Here is an 18,224-nt window from a genome sequence, read left to right on the forward strand (position 1 = left end):
TCTGCCAGTGCTGAGACCTGCACCCCAGTGCTCACTGGGGACATGTGATAATCCCATTCTCTCTCCCACACCCTCCCTCCCTCTAGGAGGAAACTTTTTCGAAGCAAACCTGGAGAATGAAGGAAGTATTTCGGGCAGTGATTCAACATTTTATAGACAGTCGGAAGGTAAGTTTGCTTAAGAGTTTGCTGCTAATGGAAAGTTGGAGGAATAGAAACACCTTCAGACACTCAGGGTCTCCCAGCTGGATTGTAACTGTGGGACACACCTACTTGTTACTGAATGGGAGCCTCCCTGAGTCTTCCTGTCATCCACTATGTGAATTCATCATCACAATTCGTGAGTATATCCAAGGTGTGGCCAGAGCAGTGCATTCGCTACCCAACCCCTGGGTACTTTACATCCATCACCTGGTGAATTTGAGTGCTGACTCCATCTTCCGGAGCTGGACTATAATAATGACCACACTTGGGTGGTTCATATTAAAATATTCTTATAAAGAATGTATCATGTACTGATTCACTTCTACTTCTTTATACCAATATAAAAGTCCTCTTAAAGTAGAAGTTAAAAGCAAAACAAACTTCTAGTTTCAAATAAAACCTTCTTCACCATTTCAACTCCTTCTCCAGAGTGCTGGACCTTGCGAGCCTCCTGAGTCACCTTCTCCTGGGACCCTGCAGCTCCTCTGCATGCTCTCTGTTCTCTCCTTTGGGTGCCTTCCCATGAAGGTCCCATCCTCCTTCATCCTTGTAGCCTACAACTTCTCTACACAGGTGTGCTACATGGGAGTCATGACCTCCATGCAGACATTCACTGCTGAAGCTGAAATGCCCAGCACGGATGTCAGCCCAGAGTTCTAGACTCAGATTTCTATAGCTTGATCGTCAAGCCCTGGAGGATCCTACAGGGATCTGAACCTCAGCACATCCTGATTAAGTTCCTCAGCCACCTAAGTCCACCAGCAAGGATTCCGTTTCCCACAGACCCCTCCCTGCAACCTCTACCCAGTCACCCAAGTTCGTATCAGCTCTTTCTCCAATTCTGTCCCTCTCTTTCTGTTCTGACCCTCATGGCCTGAGCACCTCCTGCCCACAATTTCCCTGTATTAACATTACCTTCAGTGACTATCTGTATCCACCAGGGTTCTCCAGCAAAGTAGAACCAATTTAACACACACACACACATGCACACACACACACATGTGGGCACAGACACACACAAAGAGATTTATTTATGTGATGGACTTGGCTCACACATTGTAGGGCCTGGCAAGCCCAAAGGCTATAGGATAAGTCAGCAGGCAGGAAACTCAGGCAGAAGTCAATACTTCAGTCTTGAGACAGGTTTTCTTCTCTTGGAAACCTCAATATTTGTTCGTAAGGCTTTTGCTCTTAACTTCTTGGATGATGCTCGCCCACATTACCTAAACATCAATCTCCTTTACTTGAAGTCAGCTATCATAGACGTTAACCACATCCACAAAATATCTTCATAGCAACACTTAGATAAGTGATGAAATCACTGGATATGATAGCCCAGCCAAGATGATGCATAAAACTGACCATCCCTTTGTCTGCTGCTCTTCCAAGCTCGGTCACTCTAGCTCTGCTTTCTTCTTCTTCCTCTACACCCCTGCCAGTCTTTTCCTCTGTAGCACTGACGTAAGCCTTCACTTCCAGCCAAAACATTCTTCAGTGCTCTACTTCATCCTCATCAGAAGTTATGAATGTACCATCCAGAGCCTTTAGGTTATGTCTCTGGGCTCTTACAGGCCAGGGATCTGTGGAACTGGGTAATGATCCCCACCACAGGCCCTCCTGCACACCTCTTAGCCTGCTCACCCAGTAGCCGGGGAAGCACCTGAGAGCATGGACTTGACTTATCCATTAGGGTGTCACTGGGGGCCCTCACAGGGCTAGTGAGAACTTCTGAGAAAGATATTTGGTTGGTATCTTGAAGAAGAGATGTGGGAGATAGGTACAGTGTCTATCTCCAGGGAGCACTTGGTGTGATGACAACCTCAATTTTGTAGAGTGTACCTGTAGAAACACTGGGGAAACTGCGTGTTTGGTCGGCCACTCTGAGTGCATGGAGCCCTGACCTGGGTCATCCGGACCTGGCTCTGTCGTGTCTGTCATTGTAGCCAGCTTGTGATGGACCCATCAGCTTGCTGGATCACGCAGAGCCTAACTAGATTGGTTTTGGAGATTTTTATTGTTTGCCAGATGCTTTCTGTCCACATTTGTGTCTTGAAGAGCCTAAGAAATTTGAGTTAAGTTTTTTTAATCGAGGGATTGATTAGCGAGTGAACTGATGTATTTATACCTAGTCTCACTCTTTGGAGAATTTGAAGCAGCTTTCAGGAGGTTTATGTGTGTTAAATAATGCATGAGGAGAGTATAAATGGAAACAGGAAGTTGAAATCTGGGCAGAGGAGACAGAGGCACACAACCCTTGCAGATCTGTGCTCCTGGGCCTAACGTGAATCGGGCTTCTGGGGAGAAAAAAGAGAGATGATCAAAATTCTCACTTTTGGGTAAGAAGCAAAAGTTGAGTTTCTAGGGAAGCAAAACTCTTCCAAGCACTCAGCTCCACAAAGAATTATGCCACCTGCAGAAGTCCTTCGACATGGGGTGGGGGGGGGGGACATTCCTTCCACCTGTTGCCATTTGCAAAAAAAAAAAATGTGCTTGCTAAAAATAACAATAGCATTTTTATTTTTAAATCACATGAGCTTGTACTTGTCTCACTGTTGTGGTTAAAATCAAAGGCTTTTGCAGACAGAGTACTGGACTCAAATTTCATCTCTCTTCCTGTCACACTGAGTTACCTCAGCCAAGTTATTTGACCTCTCTGGGCTTCAGTTGTCTTGTCCGTCAGATGACACCCACTCAGTGGATGGTTGTCTGCTTTAACTGTGGCCACACACATGACTCTCAGCCTGGGGCCAGCAGGTAGGTAAGCTCAGTGAGGTTGGCCACTGTTGTTGTTATTGATAGTATTGGCTGAGAGTCTAAAAAATGCTCCCATGGGGGACCTGGGTGGCTCAGTGGTTGAGTGTCTGCCTTCGGCTCAGGGTATGGTCCCCAGGTGCCAGGATCGAGTCCCACATCGGGCTCCCCTCAGGTAGTCTGCTTCTCCCTCTGCCTGTGTCTCTGCCTCTCTCTCTGTGTCTCTCATGAATGAATAAATAAAATTCTTATTTTAAAAAATGCTCCCATGGGTTTTGAATTTACATCACATGTGTACAGTCCAGTGCCCTTAGAACATTGAATAATTTTCATCCATCATTCTCTTCACAGTGGCATATGATATGCACAAAATAAAACATAATCTTCATCTGAGAAAGCAGATGAGGAACTGCTATTTCTTTATATGAAGTCCTCCTGTGCATGTACCTCTAAGCCATCTGTGTGTTGGGAGCTGTGCTTAGTGTCAGGGTGCAGCAGGGACTGCATGTGATCCAGTCATGCTCTCTGAGAATGACCTGGATGGGAGGCAGTCTCTTTGACTCCATGGGAAGCGACCCCAGAGCCTCGGGTGGACATCCAGCCAGGGTGGGACAGGAGGGAGCAGAGGAAGAGGATTTCCAGAGAAGGAACCCTCAGGCCAAACCTTGGGGTCCCCAAGAGCCAGCCCAGGTACAGAGCGGGGATCCAGAGGAAAGAAGGCCAAGATCCGGGAGTCAGGAAGGGAGAAGACAGTAGCTCTCAAAGAATCAGAGACAATTTGCTATGTCTGGGGTTTGGGGGTGATGGGAGACGGTGAGGCAGGGGACAAGCCGGTGCCTGTGCACCATGCTGAGCAGAGGGAAGCTTAGCCCCCAGCCTCTGTAAGACTTAAACAGAAGAACTAAAGTGGAACAGTCATTTTACTTGTCTTTCCCTTTCAGAAAGTGGTTGTGTTCTGTTTCCTGTCTAGGACACAGCATGATGGATACATTGGCTGTTGCCCTGCGGGTGGCTGAAGAGGCCATTGAGGAAGCAATTTCCAAGGCAGAAGCCTATGGGGACAGTCTGGTAGGACCCTCTTCTCCTCACGAGGGATGGGGGAGGCAGGGGACAAGGTCCTGGCCACCAGAAGAAGTACAGATTGTCGGGAAGCCAGCCTCATGGTGGCAGTCCTTGACTAGAGCAGGGTCCACCCTCCCTCTGCATCTGCGGCCAGGACTCCCACCCACAGCATGCGGCCATTCTCTTCCCTCCTTCACAGGACAAGCAGAACGAGGCCAGTTACCTTCGGGACCACAAGGAGGAGCTGACCGAGGAACTGGCCACCACTATCCTGCAGAAGGTAGGTGGACCATGGCATCCCTCAATGAGTCTGCCAGCCTGGCCCCGATCATGTGGGCCCCACTGTATCTTGGGCACCATTTCTGTGCCTTGTCACTTTCCCCTTTTGTGCTCTGGTGGCCAATGCAGAGGGATTGCATGGTGCTGCAAAATGTAAACAGAGGTATGGAGTGTGGTTGCCTGTAGGGATTGAGCTAACGAGTAAGAAGCCAGGAACTCAGCACTGAGCAGGCGATCCACTGTCTTCCTGTTTCCTGGGTGTCCTGCATGTGTGTGTGTGTGTGTGTGTGTGTGTGTGTGTGTGCATATATGTGTGTCCTCTTCTTACACCTCTCAAATCGTCTCTTGCTGAATTTGCAGTCACCCCCTGCTACCCATATGCCCTAAGCTGTCCATGACATGGTGTATCCGTTTATTATTATTGAGAAGCCAGCCACCCCCAGACTCTATGGCTCCGAACAAGGATTAGTTCTGTGTTCCAGGCAATTCTCTGACACCACCTGGGTGTCCTACAATTCATTTCACTTCACTTCAGTTCAATTCAGTTCCACTCTGAGTTAGCACAGACCTCACAACTTTAGGGCTCAGTCCCCGCTAGACTGCCCCTACTTCAGATACCAGTGACAAGTGGCAGGTATCCCCAGGTCACCACGCTTCTGCCCAGCCTACTACAAATCCAGGGATTCCCATGACAACCCTCAGGTTGGATGATTTGCTAGAACAATGCACAAAACTCAGCAAGTGCCACACTTCCAATGACTGGTTTATCATAAAGGATACAAATGAACAGCCAGATGAAGAGATACACAGGTAACAAGGCCTGGGGAGGGAGTGTGCAGACCACAGCCTTCCCTGCACCAGCCAGGTGCACATGGTCCCTCCTCCTCCCCAGAGGTTGTGGGTGGAGCTGAAAGTTCCCAGCTTTGAGTTGCCTCATTAGCATAGCAAAATCACTCCAAAGGTTTTTAATCTCAGTGCCAGGAACCAGGGGCAAAAACCAAATATATGTTTTACTATACCTCAATTTCTTTGTGGCTCATGCATCTGCAGTGACCCCAGGTCCAGCTGTGGGTTGGGATATGCATCCATGCAGTGTGTTCATGTTGGGGCCCAGCTGAAAGCACAGTAGCTACTCAGGGCCTGGACAGAAGCCTAGGTGAACAAGAGGAAGTAGGGATGTGGACTGAGGCCCGTGCTCAGCCCTGACCCCCATGGTTACCCACTCCCCCCTCAGAGGTCATTGTCCTCAACCAAAGCAAAGCAAGGCACCCCATCAGCCCATTGCCGTGGTGGGAAGTGTGCTGTACCAATCCTGGGATGGATGCAGAGTCACGCAACAAAGGGACGGCATGCAGGGATTTTAGTTTTCCCTTTTGGTCACAAACTCCATGTCCTGTCCATATGCCACATACGAAGATCCCCACTTATCCCCCAGAGATCCCCATGTGGCTCATCCAACCCACAGTTCAAAGTATATGCAGTCCAGATTCAGCTGCTTTTAAGGTAGAGACCTAAGAACCCAGCAAACAGGCCATCTGTCCACACATGGCCAGCATACACTGTTGGGGCCCCTGACAGGAAAGCAGCACTGCCCTGCCCACTGTGCAGCCAGTTGCACAGGATGTGACTAGTCCCCAGCATCCCAGAGCCCACTGGGCGCCTGTGGCCAGGGCCCCACCATGGAGCTGGGGGTACACCTTGATCAGGCCCCCGTCTCCCCCAGGGCATGGCACCTCAATTCATAGCTCTCCCTGCTCTCAGCCTTCCATTCTATCATCCTGTCTGGGCTACAAAGACTTTGAAGAATACACCTGGACTGGTGGCTCATCAGTTTTCTCAGCTGCTTCCTGCCTTTGGGCACTGCTGTGCAACGAATAGATTCATTCTATCCAAATGGCTGTGCCCAACATAGCAAGTGGTACAAATAAGCTGAAGCCTTCCCCGATGGCTCGGTACCCACCCCCTTCACAGACCCTGCCAAGGCTTCCTAAAACCAGGATTTACAGCCAGAGACTGTGGGTTTGAGATGCAGCTCCAGCATTCATGAGCTGTAGCTCCAGCATTCATGAGCCTTAACTGATAACTCAACCTCTCTGAGCCAGTTTGACTATAAAATGAGGAGAGTCATCACCCAGAGCTCTTAGGGTTATTTTGAGGATTAAATGAGGTAGAGCATATACAGCGCCTGCAACGGTCTGTCAATGGTAGGCACTTAATGAATGGAGGTTGTTAGCATCATAAAATGATTATTTATAAAATGTGAAGTGCTGTAGAATGCCTAGGGCTATAGCTGTACTGTTTTACCCTAAAGCAGATCCAAACAGGCTGGTATTTTGTTGAAACTAAACTCTTATGTGGCTAAAAACTAATCCCAGAGATGGTCCCTGTTAGTCCACATGGCCCCCCAAGGCCTTGCCAATAATCTACCCTCTTTTGTCACCTGCCTCCTCCCCAGATCATAAGGAAACAGAAGAGCAAAGGCGAGCAGCCAATGGAAGAAGAGCCAGAGTGGTCACAGCCCCAGAGCAGCAGCGCGGAGGCCGCTGACGAGGGGATCATGGCACCCCCAGGAGGCCCCCAAGCTCCCTCCACCCTCTGGGTGAGTCCCTGAGCAGTGCCACCACCCCCGCCACACAGGTGTCCCGCACAAGCACAGGTTGGAGGCCTTCTCCCCATAGACGTGGGGCCACCACGCTCACCATCTGTAGTTGGCTCATGTGCCCGCCCCACAGGGTAAGGACACCTGAAGTGGGGCAGAGTGAGAAATAGGTGTTTACGCTACTCCTCCTTGGGTCAGTGACATTCATTCATCCCCTACCTGAGCAGATTGCAAAACGGGTGTGCACCCCCACTGTGCGGTTAGGCATACAGGTACAAAAGCATGCACAGAAGTCTCACCTGCGTCAGTCCTCCCCGTGCCCTCACCAGCTGCCAGATGCCGGGGGGTAACAAGGAGCATCTTTATGACTTTATCAGAGATTTAACTTCATTGATTTATTGGCAGAACCTTCCTTTGTCAGCATGCCATCAGCTTATTTTATTGCTGCTGTTGTGCACTTAACACCCAGGAGAACAAAGTAAATAGGAGCCTCGATCCCTGCCCTGGGGGACTGTATAATCTGGTGAGCAAAGCAGGCCAAGATACAAGTCAGCCCACATTGTGGGCACTCTGCGGAAAGGTTGAGGCTGGAAACGGACTTGGGGTTCAGGGAAAGGAGAGGCACATGCCCTTCAAATAGCCTGTCATTCAGAGAATTCACTGACTCATTCCTGCTGCTGTGAGCTCAGGCTGCATGCGTGGCGTCGCCTTGCAAATCCCCCCAGGCTCAGCAAATGACCAATACTTCTCTTCTATGTAGACCTTCTGTGCACAGGGTGTTTGCACATATTATTTCATTAGATCCACATAAGCGCATCCAGCATTATCCCCATTTTACAGAGCAGTAAACTGAGGCCTACCTAGCCTGAGTCACTGGAACTAAGTTGAGGGGTGGGGCAGGACCAGAGCCCAGGGCTCCTGGCTCCGAGCATTTCCTATGCTCTGCTCCTGTGTCCTGTTTCGTTGGGAGGCTCTAGGATATGAAATGCCTGTTTTCCCACCAGATGTTCAGGGGGACTCCTTGTTATGCTTATGGTTCAACCTAGAAATGGTATTCCTGCCACCTCAGGGAGGCTGGCAACACACTGAGTGTCACCAGAGATGTGGGACAGTGGTCTCTAGAATGAGTCAGAATAGTGGGCACAGCAGCAGTTACGGCAGCAACGCCCCTCGCCCCTCTTTCCACCAGCAGGACAGGAAAGTGCTTCATGCACACCCCCTAGTCAAACACTGGCCAAAAGCAGCTTAAAATAGCAGTGATGCTTCCCAGGGGGACCTCCCACTGAGCCCCTCAGCTGGCTGGAGAAACTCTAGTCCACCTGGGATGCAGGGCCTTGGGCACAGGTCAGAGTCTCATGGGATTCCCATTTGGTTTGCTAAAACAAATCCTCCAGAAGTTTCCTTTCCTTGCCAGGAAATTTGTTTTGCCAAATGCCCGCCTCCTGCACACCACAATTGTCACTTTGGCTTCAACGTCAATGTAGACAGAGCTGATGTGTTTCTTAACTTATTTATCCTAAAGCAAATGGCAGAATATGATTTTTTTTCCTAGATTTTGATATAGGATAAGGCCTAATGGAAGTCCCTCTCCACTCTAGGCATCTTTTGAATTTCTGGTATTCAGTGCTTTGCAAGCTATGGCCACCTTCCCTGGGCTTGTATCCGCCTGCGTGGGAGGGGGTGGGAGACATCCTTGAGGCTGTAGTTTGAGAAAAGCCCATAAAGGACATTGATACAGATAACACTGTAACCACCCAGATCGTAGGACCTGGTACCTTACAGAGGGGACAAGACTTCCGCTGGCTCCTATTAATCATCCCTAACTTTGATATTTGATCAAAGAAGTGCCCCGGCCTCTCCCTGTGAGTTCTCCCAACTCTGTGATTTGCAATATGTAAACAGCATATTTTTGTCAACAATATCAGTTAGGGAGATGTGAATGCTTTGTCTTTTCTCCACTCACTCTTGTACTCATGAGAGCTGCCCCGAACAAAGCAGCCTGAATCTAGGCGTGAAGAGAATCCAGTATCCAGCTGGGTCCCTGGCACAGTTTGCCCTTTTGAGCAGCCAATATCATTAGCCCCCTATTAGCCACATGTTCAATGGTCAATGGTCACATGTTCTGGCACTGGGCCAGCTCAGCATTGGGCTGTTACATGGTAGCTGTTTCTCAGTGCAGGGCCATGGCCACCTGATGGCAGAATGTTGATTTATGGGGATTTAGTCGTGGCCTAGACTTGAACCCTTCCCCTCCAGCTTCCAGGATACCTGTGATGGAAGGAAAATATATGGATTAAGGTCTCAGCAAAACACCAGCATCCACACCCTTATGAGTGACCATTTGTAGCTGGTGGTTTGGTTTAAAGACAGCAGTGTGATTAGAGCTTTTAAAAAATATTATCTGGAAGGAGAGACTGCACCTCACCCAGCACTCAATGATAAGAATCCATCGATTCTTGATTAGTTAGCTGTGTAGAAAGGCTCATACCAAGTTCTAGCTCTTCCAGGGACAAAGAAGCTCGCACACCTCCTCTGAATAAGTGCTGTTGCATTTGGTTCCGACCACATTCACAGGCTAACAGGATAAGCTGGCCAGCCCAGTCCCCTGCGAGGGCCTGCAGGAAAGGACTGGACCCCTCCTTATGCCCCCATACCGCCACTTCCCAGCATGTCTCATCCCTTCCTCCCTTCCTCCTTATCTCTGGCCTGCTGCCTTCCTCTCTTGTCTCCAGACTTCGGTTTGATGCCACACCTGGGTCTTGACACCTGGACAGACCCGAGCCTCACTTCCCTTGGTCAGGAACCCAAGACCTTTCCCTCTGACCAGCACCATGGCCAGGCCAGCCCGGGGCCTCAAGGGGTGGCACATCTGGAGACAAGGATAGCCTTTCCAGTGCTCCATGCAGGGTCACTAGGCACACTGTTCACCCTCAAGGGCAAAGCCAGTGCTTTCTCCCCACCCTGGCCTGCACTTGGCCCCCATTCCCTGTGGTAAAAGACTCTGTGCTAGCATCACATCCCCAAGTTAGGGCCTAAGGGGGACTGACCCTGGCCAAGACCACCATATTGCACAACTATTCACCTGGAGAGTCCAGTGCAAGTGGTGCCCCCTGGGTCATGCCGCATGACGACTGCGGTTCTAGTTGCCAATGAGGCCATATGGGGAAGAGGCAGGAACAAGTACGTTTGCCCATCTCATGTTGTTTCTTCTACCCCTCACCACAAGGTGCAGGTGTGGGTATTACCGAACCCATTTTATAGGTGAGAAAACGGAGACTAAAGCTCTACCATAAGTTACCTAAGGCCTCACATTTTGTGATTGGTGGAGCTGGAGTTGAATACCTTTCTTCTCTTCCAAAGCCCTTGATCTAGCTTCTTCCTCTATAAAATGAGATCATCAGACTCCACTGTCTCTCAGGCCTAGAGCTGCATTCTCTACAACAGTGGCCACAAGACACAAATACTTGTTTTATTTTCTTCTGTTTTGTTTTTCACAGCAACTGGAAATTATTTAATGTATTTCATCTTAGCCTGTCTTTATATAATAAAGAGTTGATCAGTTTGTAAATATGTGATTTGAACCAAGGTTGACTTAAAAATGTCACTGCAATTTTTTAGAAAACATAACCCCTAATATATGTTAAACTCCAGAAAGCCTGGGTGAACCAGTTAGCATGTGCTTTGTGTAAAGATGGAAGAAGTAGGGCAATCCACCATTTCTCTCAGGTGGACAATTTACTGTCCTAATAAGGAAGGGAGCACAATGGAAATACAGCTGAACTGTTTTTATTGCAGTGATTTTTCATATCTGAATGTATTATTTAATATTTTGAATAAGATTTTAAAAATAAATGGCAAAGATATAAATCAAAAAAATTTTTTTCAAACTGAAATTAATTAAAATGAAATCAGGTTTAAAAATCCAGTTCTTCGGACACACTGGCCCACATTTCAAGTGCTCAGGAGCACCCCTGGCTGGCGGCTACTATAGTAGACACTCCAGAACATTGCCATCACCCCAGAAAGTTTTATTGCACAGCATTGGTCTAGGATTGAGATAAGGAGAAAGTGATAAACAGAGGGTATAAATGCAGAAATGTGCCTCATCACTGGCCAGAGCGTGGACGTGAAGCAGCAGGCCAAGTCTTGGTTCTTGGAGAGCTCACAGAAGGTGGCCCCCCCATCTTTTGACCAGCTGCTCTCCCCCTGGTTATTCATCTGCATCACCGCCAGAGCCCCACTCCAGGGCTGACTCACGGGCTCTGGAGATGAGCCCGGGCATCTGTGTCCTTGACCCACATCTGCCCTGGTGAGACCAAAGGGCTGCAGGCTTAGGGAGCCTCTTTCTGCCTTGAGGGAGGCTTCCTGACCTCCAGACCGTGGAGGGCCCTAACCTGGCCTCCAGGCAGTGCCTCCCTCTTTTCCTCAGTTCTCCAATGACCCAGACCCCTCTGGCTCAGAGAATAACTGCAGAATCCCAGAACACTGCAGGCCCCGCTACTTGTGCTTATCTGCAAGACCCAAACTGAATCCATCCCCATGCAGCCAGGAGTTCTGGTCTGTTCTCTTGAAAGAAACTTGAATATGATCATTCTCTTTTTAATTTCCTCCCTTATTGTGTGGTTCTCTGCTAGTAGGGAGGTCAATGCCATCCAGCTTTCAAAGCCTTCGGATGCAATATCCTAAAAGCCCGTAGTTCAGGGCTTGTAATTCATTTAATGCCGGTCTCTTTGCGCACGTATATTATATACAAAGTTGTGTTCATAATAACTTGGTGATCCTACTGATAATAACCATGATGACAGCAGGAGCAGGGTTCTTACGATGTGCCCAGTGACCAAGAGACATCTCTCTATCCCTCTCTATTTTTCCCAGCCTTTTCTCTTGTGTTTCCATCCCTTCCTTCCTCATATTTGCCTCTCCTTTGAGTGGTTACAGTACAGACCTAATGTATTGTTTATTATTTATAATCACTGGATTGAATTCGGTATCGATGCCTGACCTTAAAAATACAAAGCAAAGCTTTGTCTCAATTGTCATTCATTCTCTCTCCATTTTTTTAAAAATATTTTATTTAGGGATCCCTGGGTGGCGCAGCGGTTTGGCGCCTGCCTTTGGCCCAGGGCGTGATCCTGGAGACCCGGGATCGAATCCCACGTCGGGCTCCCGGTGCATGGAGCCTGCTTCTCCCTCTGCCTGTGTCTCTGCCTCTCTCTCTCTCTCTCTCTCTGTGACTATCATAAATAAATAAATAAAAATTAAAAAAAATTTTTTTTGATATTTTATTTATTCATTCACCAGAGACACAGGGAAAGAGGCAGAGACATAGGCAGAGGGAGAAGCAGACTCCCTGCAGGGAGCCCGATGTGGGACTCAATCCCAGGACCCCAGGATCACCCTCTGAGCTGAAGGCAAATGTTCAACCACTGAGCCACCCAGGTGCCCCCATTCTCTCCCTGTTTTACGGTGTGGCCTCCTTGCAAGCAGAGAACATTTTGAAGCCATGGGCAGTGCCTCAAGGAGTCTGCTCTGTTGGCAGTGTTGATAGTCCTAGCCATCATTGCGACAGTGGACCATTCCAAGGGATGTAGGGAGCATGTCATGCTGCTGCCCACACGAGGTAACCAGCAACTGCAAAGGAAGGTCTTACAGAGGTAACTCGTAATCATGCTGCATGTTTCACCCAGAGCGTCAGAGCCAGCTGGTTCCAATGGCAAGTCCTGCTGGGCTGGAGCACGTTAGCCAGGAGGGCATTGTTCCCAGGCTCACAGCACAGGCTTGGCACAGCATGGAGAAGGCATGGAATCGGCCAGGCAGACCCGAGCTCAGACCCTGCCTCTGGCCCCTGACCAGCCATGTGCTTGGGCCAGTTATCCAACCCCTGCCTCAGTTTCCTCACATGCATTCTATCAGACCAAGCGAGAGAATGCATATGTTGCCCTGGCTCAGCAGTAGAGTGTAGTAAATACTCTTATTCTGATTAATACTCATTGAGTGCTTTTTATGTATACCAGGCATGACACTGATCCTTTTATATGAGGAAACTGAGGCATAGAACAGTTGAAGCCCCCTGCCCCCACCAAGATCCCATAGCGCAGCCGGAAGAGCTGGCATTGGCCGACTCACTGCCTAACACACCACCCATTAGTTAGTGTTGGAAGAGTTGAGGCAGGCCTGCTTCAAAGCTCAAACTCTCAAGTTCACCTTTGCAAGACTTTGCTGGCACACTAATATTCCTGGACCATGGATTCCACCAACCATTCCCAGCCCTCCTTGTATAGATGTGCAGACACTAACTCAGGCCAGCCCTTCCTGATATCACCAGCCCTGCTTCTTCCATGGATACTAGGGTGGGTAAGAGGAAGGGAAGAAAAGCAGAGGTCGTAGGGGAGAATGAAAGAGTAGACACGGGGCACCTGGCTGGCTCAGTTGGTTGTGTCTGCCTTTGGCTCAGGTCATGATCTCAGAGTCCTGGGATCAAGTTCCATATTGGGCTGCCTGCCTCTCCCCCACACCAGCCCACCCACTCTGATCTTTTTTTCTTGCTTGCGTGCGTGCTCTCGCTGTCGCTCTCTCTCTCTCTCAAATAAATAGATAGATAGATAGATAGATAAATAAATAAATAAATAAATAAATAAATAAATAAATAAATAAATAAATACAAACTTGCAAAAAGAAAGAAAGAGTAGGCACAAAGACCCAGCCAGGGTAATGAGCAAATAAATGACTCAAATAATCCCATCACTTACCGAGAACCAGAGAACTAAGTGGTGAGCGAAAGCATTATCATAACGCCATCTGCTGGGCAATATATTTATTGCAATTTATTTTTGGCAAAACTGAATCTGGGTCTCAGAACTGGGGCTTTTCCATCCTGGCTGGAGACTGAGCCAGCAGTGTCTGAGACCTAGGGAAGCCAGACCTCGCGGTATTTTGTGATTGTCATTTTCATCTAGTGTGAAACAATGGCTTTCCTGAAATAGATGATAAAAGTCTGGTGTCCCCAACTCTTTCACGAAGAACACAGATTCCATCTTCCCTGTTGCAACCAGAGGAACTTTTCATTTCTTAGTGTTGGCTTTTGTAGATGAGGAGCTTTTTTATCCCATAAAAGTGGACCCAAGCCACCTCTTAAAGACACATACAGATGAATGCAAAATACCATGTGAACCACTGTAAAATGAAACATTAAATATCATTTTCCCCTTTTGTAAACACATATTCAGTGATTTATAGTGAGAAGCTTGCAGATATTAAAGAAAAAGAAAAGTCAGGGCATGGAAAGTGACCTATTGCACCTGACAATAGATTTTCAGCTCCCTAAGGGCCAGACCTCTGTCTAAAGTCCTGTAAATTCAATCACAAACATGCAACCAAAGATCACACCCAGACCATTCCAGCCTTCAAAGAGCTCACAGTCTTTGGAAGAATTGACAAGTTGTAGTACGATTGTAACAGAGTACATGGAATTATCTGTGGGATCACATAGAAGGGGAGTCTTACTTGCCAGACCACAGTAGGATGAGTGTCAGGGGTGTGTTCCCTGAGTATACAGGGCTTTGCCATAGAAGGATTTTTTTCCTTCATTTTTTAGTAATTCCACTTGACCAGACTTGATCTCTGCCCTCTGGCAGCTGCTTATCATCTGTTAAGGATCTAACAAACTCACAGATGACTCCCTGAATACCCATCCATCCCCATGAAAACTTTGGTTTTCAGGACACTAGCGACAGGATCCATACTTTCTGTGCCCTTGACATAAAGGGAGTGGCAGTCGGCTCAAAGCCATATGATGTGCATGCATTAGCTTGGCTGTCCTACAAGTTAGACCTTGCCCTCCATGGTGTAAGTGAGGATGATAGCTTCTTCTCATTTCTTTCTCTTGCTCCTCAGTTTTATCCAAGACATTAGTGGAGGAAAAATATCAGGTACTTCTGAAAACCTATCCTGTAGCCCACCCCAAATCACATTCACCCCACAGCAAACATGCACTAATTTCCACATCTATACCAGTTACTGTGCCACCATTAACAGGCCATTAACTACCCTCAGTTGCAAGCAGTCTTATGGGGATACCAGGCAAAAACCAGATGCTTGCAATAGAGTGCAGTAGGGTACAAGTTAGCAGAGAGGAAGCCCAGGACCCCCCCCCTCCCAGCTTGGGGTAAGGCATTTCCTATGAGCCTATTCAAACTGGAAGCACACAGGATCTTAGGGAATTGGTAAGATGGAGAGAACTCATTTGTCCCCTGGACCATGTTAACCTGTAAATACGGAAAGGCAGGTCTGGAGGCCCATCATTTCTCTTCCCTATTTGCAAGGGTGTGAGAGGCATGTTGTGACCCTGAGGTTACGTATTCTGCAAACCCATCTTCCTCCTAGGTCAGCCTCCCCTCTGTGAGGGGAAGCAGAAGCGGTTTGCTATAACTCTGTCAGAACCAGAACTGGCTTATACCACCCTCTCCAAAAAAAAAGTATACCATATGGCTTATATTTGAGGGCTTCCCTGGGTACTGGTCTGGCCTGCAATGGTAGGGATACTGGACCTCCTTGACCCTCAGCTATCTCTGTGCTTTTTCTCAGCCTGGTCAGCCATCCTTCAGGAGAGGCTACTGGGTACATGTCTGCTCCCCAAATTCCAGCCATGAAGCTCCATTTTGTCCCCCAAACATCCTGGCGCTGTTGTTGCTCTTTTTCATTGGCATTCTCAAATTTCTTTGTAAAGCTCCCACTTGTTATGCATTTACTGTGTGCAGGGCAAGCCTAAGTTTCTACATCTCCCAGGGAATTAAATCATCGGCCTCTTTCCCATTTGTTATCTTTAACATCGAGCTTCAAATTCTTTGTACCACTTGTAACATATATATGTTTGCGTGTATGTAGTGACATATACATGTGATATGATTCAAACATAATTCCTGCCTGTCATTTGAAATCTCACTGCCACTTCTTAGGTAACAGTTTCTTTTCCCTTCTTTGATTCAGACAGTAAATGGGAATATGTTGCAATGGTTGTAGGTTTGTGCACGGGCCAGACTTGGCTCACTAATCTGTTGTAGCATTGACATTGTGTTGTACCTTTCAGTTTGGGCTGCCCAAACGTTTGGAGGTCTTCAGGGAGAAGATGCTCTCCTTTTTCAGCACAATTGGCCTAAGAACTGTTGCTAGGAGGATGGCTGGATAAAAGGATCTATAGGACAACAGGCTGTTATGCACTGATTTGCAGCTTCTAAGTCTCAGCACGGGAAGGGCCAACACTATCAAACATGCCTTCTCCACCAGAAGTGTCATCTACCAGAAAGCGGAAGGCATCCTTCCTTGTGACTGTGCTCCTCAGTCCCCCTCTAACCCTCTTTTTTCCTCACAGAGGTCCCAGTCTTCGTTCTCACTCCCCAAAGAGGATGCCCTGAAGACCCCTTCACTGGAAGCCGCCTCGAGGCCACCGAAGGGCCAGGGCCAGCCACCAAGGGAGGAGGCAGCCTTGCCCAGCTGGAAGAGCATGGACAGGCTGGATGAGACAAGTAACTGTTTTAAGTGGTGTCTGGTTGGTCTGTGGGTCCCAGGCGGGCTTTTGGGAGGTTTCTCCCCATTCAGTTCCTTCTCCATCAGCTCGAGTTGCTGTGTGCCCATTTGAGGCAGCTGAACCACCAAGTCCCAAGGCCTCTAGCACAGCACACATGTATAATGCGTTCATGTTTCCCACTGGGCAGTTTTCCTGCTGAGACCCATGAGACAGTGGGGGGCTCCTGGGCCCCAGTGTTGAAATGCCTGGGTTTTGTGACCACACTTAAGCTTACTATTCCTCGTAGATCCAGAGAATATATCTCATGCAGGCCAGAAATGCTAATCCAATCTCGCAGGGTATTTCAGTGTTCAAGATTTGGGTCCCAGCATGGGTTGGTTTTAAGAATATCCTTTTGGAAACCTGACATCTGAATGAGGGTAACACTCACCACTATAGCATAGTTTAATTTCTCATCACACACCAGTGTAATGCATTGTCCTAGCTAGAGGTGGCCTTTAGAGGCCTGAGGCTCCTTCTACTTTGTGGCTCTGCTGTCCTCTGCGGCCTCTCAGTCTTTTGCTGGGTCATTCATATCAGCCAACAGATGCAGAAAGAGAGAACAAAGAAGTCAGCACACCTGCTCCCTAACCACCTCCACAGGAAAATGGTCCACACCACTTTCCCTCCCAGACCACAGGCAAGAACCAGTCACACAGCTCCACTTCAATGCAAAGGGCCTGGCAAATGTAGCCCCGGCTGGGCTGACAACCCCCCGCCCCAGCAACATACCTCTGACCCAAGAGGTGCAGGGCACACAAGTCTTTGATGGACAAGTGTCATCCCTCCCACACCTGAGGATGGCATGCTGCCCATTCTTCTCCTAGAATGTCCCACCTCTGCATGGAGTACTTGAACTCACCTCTCCAGAGACTCAACATCCACAAGACACAGTCCTTTATAAACCTGCCAGGTCACGTAATCCTTCGCAATGAAGAGGCCCAAATTAGCCAAGCCGCTTTCCCAAAGTCACACATCAAAAGGCTGTGAAGTGCTTGGAACCACATGGATAAGAGCCGAGGGCCATGAGGCTCCCTGCTTAGGCCATCTAGGTCTCCTGGACCCCATGATTGAGCATCTGAGGCAGGATGCTCACTCCACCCTGGCACAGGTCTGTGCTTTCCTCACATGGTTACACATAATGGAAGCTAGGTGCATTGTCCTCACAAGAAGAAAACACAAAGGACTCTCAACCCCCAGGACATGTCAGAGCTAGGCCCCTTTTTTGAACAACCATCACAAAAATCAATCAGCAAACTATGCATCTTAGAAATATGCTTTTAAAGATTGTGCTATCGTTTCTACTTTTCTAAGGGAGAGGATTAAACTAACAGCTATTGAAACAAATTCCATTGTTCTTATGGTGCAAAGAACCATAAACCATGCAGTGTTTTTAACAGTCATTCTAGAAGTTTCCCAATACAGGTTACCATGTGAACCTTTTAGCAGAACCCATGGGTAGAATCTGCACAGAGATCCTGTGAGCATGTGAAATGTTTCATATTTACGTATATGGCTTGGGTTTTTGTTTTTTAAGTGCATTTTTCTATTCTAAATTTCTTTACTTTCCTCTTGCTGCCCGGCATTTCTGTTCATTCATTTCTTTCTTTCTTTCTTTCTTTCTTTCTTTCTTTCTTTCTTTCTTTCTTTCTTTCTTTCCTTCTTTCTTTCTTCTTTCCTTCCTTCCTTTCTTTCTTTCTTTCTTTCTTTCTTTCTTTCTTTCTTTCTTTCTTCTCTCTCTTTCTTTTCTCTTTGTCTCTCACCAGAA

General features: G+C 48.0%; 1 protein-coding gene across 4 annotated transcripts in view; it reads left to right on the forward strand.

Moving 5' to 3' along the window:
- The window catches only part of MYRIP (myosin VIIA and Rab interacting protein), a 361,492-nt gene that overhangs the window by 275,188 nt on the left and 68,080 nt on the right, over positions 1–18,224 (forward strand). For all 4 annotated transcript variants that reach the window (XM_038570505.1, XM_038570504.1, XM_038570506.1 and 1 more), the window contains exons 5-9: positions 87–167; positions 3,925–4,022; positions 4,216–4,296; positions 6,751–6,894; positions 16,262–16,415. In XM_038570505.1, coding sequence (XP_038426433.1) covers positions 87–167; positions 3,925–4,022; positions 4,216–4,296; positions 6,751–6,894; positions 16,262–16,415 — 558 coding nt within the window. The remainder of the gene's footprint in view (positions 1–86; positions 168–3,924; positions 4,023–4,215; positions 4,297–6,750; positions 6,895–16,261; positions 16,416–18,224) is intronic.

This window comes from Canis lupus, chromosome 23 (genome assembly GCF_011100685.1).
Source record: "Canis lupus familiaris isolate Mischka breed German Shepherd chromosome 23, alternate assembly UU_Cfam_GSD_1.0, whole genome shotgun sequence".
NCBI lineage: Eukaryota > Metazoa > Chordata > Mammalia > Carnivora > Canidae > Canis > Canis lupus.